A 6,548-nucleotide genomic window follows, 5' to 3' on the forward strand; every position below is an offset into this window, starting at 1 on the left:
TAACAGCCGTCCCAGAATCCGGCACGGAGCCGACGACATCCACCCCACCATCAACCCATCATCGCAGCATCCCAACAACCCATCCGCATCATTGTTGGCCTGTTTGCTGACGAAAGAGCACCGGCTGACGGAGGCGGAGGACGAAGAGCAGCACCAGGTCCTGCAGCGCCGTAGCCCTGCAACAGGAAGCAAAAGTATGACACAGGAAGCCGGAGATGATCCCTTCGCCCCTTTCAGCCCCTCGCTACTTGTCCCTCGGCCAGCAGGACCCACAATTAAAGCGATAAAGGCGCAGGAAAAAAGTTCTGATGTCGCATCTCACAAGCGTAAATCAGTAACAGATGCACAGATACAAATTGTTAGCAATCCTTTTAGCTGAATTTATTCCTGATTTTGCAAAATAACTTAAGATAGCAATTCTCCGACTTGCTTTGTGTCATTACATATTTATTTTAAGAATGTCTAGAACAACTAGAGTTCATTTTAATCACTCTGATAAAAACCACACTTTCCGTGTCATTGTAATGCATATACTTCCACACTTCCTTGCTAGTTGGTGAGGCTTTTTTTCCAGTGCACCATCAGCGAACGTGATAAATGCGTCTGTGTGCACGCGAGTGGCAATTTAAGGTACTTAAAAGCCACGCCACTTTTAATGAGAGTCGCCGAATGGATGACACTGCCATCCAGTCCAGTCCAATCCGATCCGATCCGATGACACAGATTCCGGGCGGATGACCAGATGGCTATTACACGCAGTAAGCCGGCTGCAAAGTAGCTGGCCAATTGTTGCGAAATGTGCAGTAAGATTTAATTGAGTGTCCGCTTCCGCTGGCACTTCCACTGCCACACTGCCACTTCCACACTCGCATCCACCATTCGCGCATTCCGAGGTTGATTGGGCTAATGGAGGTGTCCGATTGACGCAGCTTTCTGGCGGGTCTGAGCTGCTCCTTTGATCTGGTTGGCTCTGCTCCGCCATGCCTCCTCCTCCGGGACTAACGACCACTCAATTAAGTGCATTCGCCGCCTTTGAAGTGGCCAAGAGAGAACGGTAACTGCTTTAAGCCATTTCCTCATTTCCCGAGCGCTTCGGTTGATAAGGGATGCAGCGAAGCTATATATAGTTTCCAGCAGATGCGTTCGGAGCCCATTAGGCGTTGATTTGGATTAGTTTCCAGTTTATCTAGAAACCAGTAGCGAAACAATTGAAAAAGTAACATTTAAGTTAATATATCTAATCGAATTGTAGCTATACACTTAACCAATTCTACAGCTTTTTCATTACCCACTAACACTCAATGCTTCTTGTTGAGCAGCTGGAACATACATAATGGCCAAAAGAGCGCCCAAAATCTGCATTAGCTGGTGGAGGAAACCGCAAAAGGCAAACAGAACTTGCGTGGCTCGAAATGTTATGATGCTGAAGTGGTGCTGGTGGTGCCACAGGCTGCAGTGGCTTCGGTGGCACCGGTGGTGTGGTAGCTGCACACATTTTAGCGTTGAATACGTTAACCGACAATGCAGTGGCTCCATGAGCTCTGGATACTGGATAGTGGATACTGGATTCGGGGCTCTGAGTGGTGAATGCTGACCAAACGAAACGAAATGCTCGCCGGATTCTGGCTGATGCTCCGAATTAGGTCAGAATGGTGGCCGCAAAAAGCACGAGCGCACAAAAACGGATGAAAGCCAGAGGGAGTGAATCAGATTCGACTTCTGACTACCAATTAAAGTTAAAATTTAATCGTAAATGGGTAAATTTGCTGTTCGTTTCAGACAGCAGATAAAGTTCATGGCCAATAGCAAGCATATTGTAAACTTTGAAAACATAAGTAACCCATATATTAAATATCATTCGATATTATATTAAAATAATCTCTAGAGATTAAAAATCTAGAAATGTTGCAATTGATTCATTACACTTCGCTGACAGATTTATGTGAACCAACTATTTGCCGAGTGGCTTCAATCGTACTGGCTTATGCAGACTTGAGGTGCGAAGGATGCCAACGTGTCCTTCTCACATTTCACTTGCGGGGTATTGGGAAATGGAGGAAAGCGCCGGGTGAAACGCTTCGTTCGCTTGACTCGCTCGGCTATCAGCGCTTGCATTTTAATTGCAAATTTTCCCACACAGTTGCAGCCACTCGGATCGGAGGACTTCTGGCTGGACTGGACTGGATTGGACTGCTCTTTTCGCTGGCAATAATTTATTGGAGACGCTTAGCAGGAGATTAACGGTAAATGTAAGCCCAGCCAGCGAACCGGAAACGGATTACGGGCCAGCGGAAGTAGAAAGTCACACGTAATTCAATATCACGCTGGCAATTTACGAGCCAGGCGCAGACACATCCAGTTGGGATCTTGGCGAGAATGGGGTAATTGCATCTGGATATGGAGCTGGGGATGTGAATATGGAATGCCAGCTCTGCGAGCGATTTAAGGCAAGAAAACTGATTGTGGTGGGCTGCCTTCAAGCCATATTAAACTTGTCATCCTGTCGTCAAAATGTCGGCTGACAGCTGGTGGAGAAACCTTTTTGGCCAGGCCCAGAGTCTAATTGGCTTTGAGCCAGAATGTGTTTTTCGCAGGAATTTCCGCAACTCCTGCTATCCCAACACCCAAATATATGGCCTTAGCACAAACTCAGCTTCTTTTCGTTTTGTTTAACTTTTCAGTGGCGAACAATTATTGACTGGTTTTGTTTATGCGGCCACTTCCGTTTCCGTTCGACAGATTTCTTAATATTTTTTTTTGAATGCCGGACTGTGCTGGAAACCGAACTTTTTGTTCTTCAGTGGGCAGTGACCTATTCTAAACCGAAAAACCCACGGGCATACACACTTATATATTCATGCATATAGATATAGATACATATCCCGCTGGCAGCCATAATTGTTTCTGCTGAAGTGCACTCCGGCTAGACTTTATTTATTGTTGGTTGCACCCTTTCAACCGCAAACCGGGCCAGATGCTGTGTACATGATTTCGGACATTTGAACGGGCCAGGAAAATCCAGGAAAAACCCGACCAAACGCTGCCACTGCAAATATTTGAAGCGCCCCCTCGTTTCGCCCTCACTTCCAGCAGTTGATTGACTTTTTGGCATCGAATCGATTCGACCGGCGCATGTAAATGCCAAATAGAAATTTTTGGGCCAGCAATTATTTGCGTATTTTGATGGATTTTCGGCCATCTCGGTTTGGGTGAAAACAAATGTTTAGAGGTGGGTCAATTCGAATAATTGATTTTTTAATTTCTGGACCGTGTGTTAAATGCACTTTAAATTGGCGCTGAGAGAACGCTATAGTCGAGTTCTTCGACTATCACATACCTCATAATCAGCTAGCATATCGAACAGATCGACATGGCCAAATGGATAGATATCCTGATCATAAATCCATATACTGGGTGGACACGCTTCCTTCTATATGTTACATACTTTTAAAAGAATCTAGTATACCCTTTTAATCTCCTTGTAAGTGATATAATTATAAACATGAACACATATTAGTTTTGATTGTTATTGATATAATGTTTAAAAAAAATGTATAGCATGTATTCAATTTCTATATGTTCCTCATTCAACAAAATATATATTTTAATAATGGACTCATATACTGAAAAGGTCATTTAACACTCAAACTATTTCACAGTAATGCTTTCCACTTTTTTTTTGGCCATAATATTACGTTTTTGGCATTCAAATTTGCATTGATTTCATGGTGTTTCCTTTTCATTTTTTCGACGTCAGCAGACCGACCACGCAAGTAATTGCAAATTTAAATGCCGCAGCAGCTGCAACTGCTTATGGAAATGAGTCTGGCCAACTCTACGGCCGGAGTCCGATTGTCCGGCTATCCGTTTGTCCGGCTGTCCGTTTGTACGGCTGTCCGTTTGTCCGTTTGTCCGGCAGTTTTCCCGGCAGTTTGCGACTCGTCCAGCGCAGTCACACCAACGAGCAACTAATAATGTAAAACTCGCTCTTTATAACTTTTCACGGGGAAAAGCCGGGGGTGGAAAATACGAGGAGGACAGCTACGACGATTGCCATGGCGACCAAAATTGAGTGCCGTTTGTGAACAGCTGGAAACTTATGAAAGTTGTTTGCCAAACAACAATAAAATAAATTGTGCGAGGCGGGAAAAGCCCGGGCGAAGCGGGGCCTTCGAGTTTTCCGGTTAAGGTGTAGGTAGCGTTGTTGTTCGTTGGGGCGGGGGGCATTTTCCGAGGGGGCTGCGCCTTCCCGCCAACTCGTGTCAATTGTCATTGCGTACTTGAAGCTGCTTTTTTTTGTTGCCTTCAACTTCAACTTGACTTTGTCTTGGCCGAGTTGTAACGCTTTTATTGTTGTGCCTGCGGCCATACGAATTGTTTATATTACACCCGACTTGGGATGCGAAGGTGCAGAAAGTTTCCCTTTCTGCAGTTCCCTTCGGCTTTTACACTTTTCCACTTTTCAACTTTTACACTTTATGAAGTGCACACAGCGGGTTATCAATTTGTGTGTGTTGTCGCTCCAATTCGTTTTATTATTAAAAACCACTGAGCTGGAAGCATCAAAGCGGAAGTTGCATTTACGGCCGACGAGATCCGATACGGATTCTGAAGAGGGATTCTTCTGCATAGTATAATAAATTGTAGCCATGATGTACATCTGATAAAATATTTATACATGCAAATGTTTGAACCGAAATAAAGGCACTTCGAGGGTAAGTATTTGCGAATTATGCTGGCTTAAAGCTCTCGCTTCGTTAATTTGCATACCAAATTGTTGGCTTTTTATGCGAGTTTAGAAATAATTGAAGTGAATGTGAACTGACTAATGCGCACGATAAAGAAATAGATAATCTAGTTGTCAAGCTATTGAACAACAAAAATGTAATTACAAATTTTATAAATGATACTATCTATCTATTACGAAATGATATCACCAAATTTTCCAGTTGCGTCGAAAATGTAGCAGGAAAATCGAAGAATAGGTTTTCACTCCTCGGAGGAAGCTGTCACTATGTCTGAACCTCAGTTGCACTTGATTGCCTCATATAGATTGCTGTCTCCGTTCTCCTTTTTTGTTATCTATGATAATAGAAGACGGAATGAAACGGAAACGAGATGGCTATCACCATTACAAGGAGCAGCTGCGTCCTGGCCAAGAAAGCTGAGGGAAGTTGTTGCAGCCAAAAGTAAATTTCAGTTCAGTGATGCAAGCGGGCAATTTATAGGGCAGCACTTTAAAATAATTTTATATTTTATCATATAGTTTTATATAGTCCTAATTTATTTTGTATATATTTGCTGTTGGTTGCTGAAATCATTTACAAATCGACTTCTGTATTTTTAAGTTTTGATGAATATCTGAAAAATTCGCACAAAAGGACTGATGTCCAGGACAAAATGTCAGCACTGGTCCATGTCCTCTTTTTCAGCTGTTGGCTTTCGTTTTCGCGTCCGATTTGGATTACGTTGGGAAAATGCAAAACACTTGGGCAGAGAAGTAACCAAGTTAGATTGCAGCTAAAAGATGAAATTATTTTATACTTCTTTTCATTCCCACTGCGAATCGAATAAATATTTATGGAAAATGTTAATTCCACGCTCTTTAATCTAAATGTTAATTTGCCTTCGGCAAATAAATCACTTTGTTGCCGAGCAGCCACCACGGCGTATGCGTGATGCGTTGGAATTGAATCGAATGGAATGCGGGGATATTCTCATGCACCGCCGGGGGAATCAACTCTCCCCCCCCCCGGGCACCACTCCCCCCACCAGGTGTCTGTGGCTGCCGGATTAATTAGTGCTCGGTGCTCAGCAAAATGCTCCTTGGGGACCAATTGCCGGGGAAAGTTAAAGTGCGGGCCTTGTTGCTCCTCCGTCGCTCGAGTGGCACTTTAAGGATTTCCACAGATGCAGCTCGCTCGAAACTGTCGGCGGCAGGTGTAAAGTTTCAATTAGCGCCCCAGCGTTCTGACCAAAACCACAACTAGCAGCTAATTACGCGACTCTCGATTAGTTTTTGCGGAAAGGATGCTTACTCGGGGATTTACATTTTTGTGGCATTGGCTGCAATAACTCCATTGAGCAAATTACCTTAAAGCTACTTTCATAGCAACGGAATCTCTTTTTAAAATGGGATTTATAGAGAGCAGGAATAGCTATCATCTCTTGTGTTATATCCCTTTTTTATGGATTATCTCACACTTGCCCATTCTATATGCCAAAAAGATACTTTTTTCATATCTGTCTTACCTTGTTTTTAACCAATTGATTGCCAATCAATACATCAAATGATTGATGATGGTTGCCTCTCCACACTCAATAAACCACATGGGACTAGGCTATATTCGTTCCCCAAACTAATCGGAATATTCAGATGAGTGACTGTGCTCGGAGACCAAGCCAAAAATCTTAACTTATATTCCAAAATGGCATTCCTGGGTGCTGCTGGAAATTTGTCAACTATGCGGCCAACTTTAAACCCAGCGAATTGCACAAATAAATGGCAGAGATGACTTTATGGCCACCACCGCACTTTGTCTCCAACC

General features: G+C 43.4%; 1 protein-coding gene across 2 annotated transcripts; it reads right to left on the bottom strand.

Annotated features, from left to right (window-relative positions):
* Positions 1-375: 375 nt before the first annotated feature.
* On the bottom strand, positions 376-3,959 carry LOC116800608. Of its 2 annotated transcripts, none has more exons than XR_004361505.1 (3): positions 3,338-3,959; positions 1,289-1,723; positions 376-1,186 (listed from the first exon to the last, which is right to left on the bottom strand). XR_004361505.1 is itself a non-coding variant. In XM_032716489.1 (3 exons), the coding sequence occupies exons 1-3, from the start codon at positions 3,353-3,355 to the stop codon at positions 1,183-1,185; spliced, it is 360 nt and encodes a 119-aa protein (XP_032572380.1). In that variant the 5' UTR covers positions 3,356-3,959; the 3' UTR covers positions 376-1,182. The 2 variants fall into 2 exon arrangements, 1 of the variants encoding a protein (XP_032572380.1); XM_032716489.1 differs by having other exon boundaries at positions 1,289-1,626.
* Between the last annotated feature and the right edge of the window lie 2,589 nt (positions 3,960-6,548).

The sequence above is a fragment of the Drosophila sechellia genome, chromosome 2R (assembly GCF_004382195.2).
Source record: "Drosophila sechellia strain sech25 chromosome 2R, ASM438219v1, whole genome shotgun sequence".
Classification (NCBI taxonomy): Eukaryota; Metazoa; Arthropoda; class Insecta; order Diptera; family Drosophilidae; genus Drosophila; species Drosophila sechellia.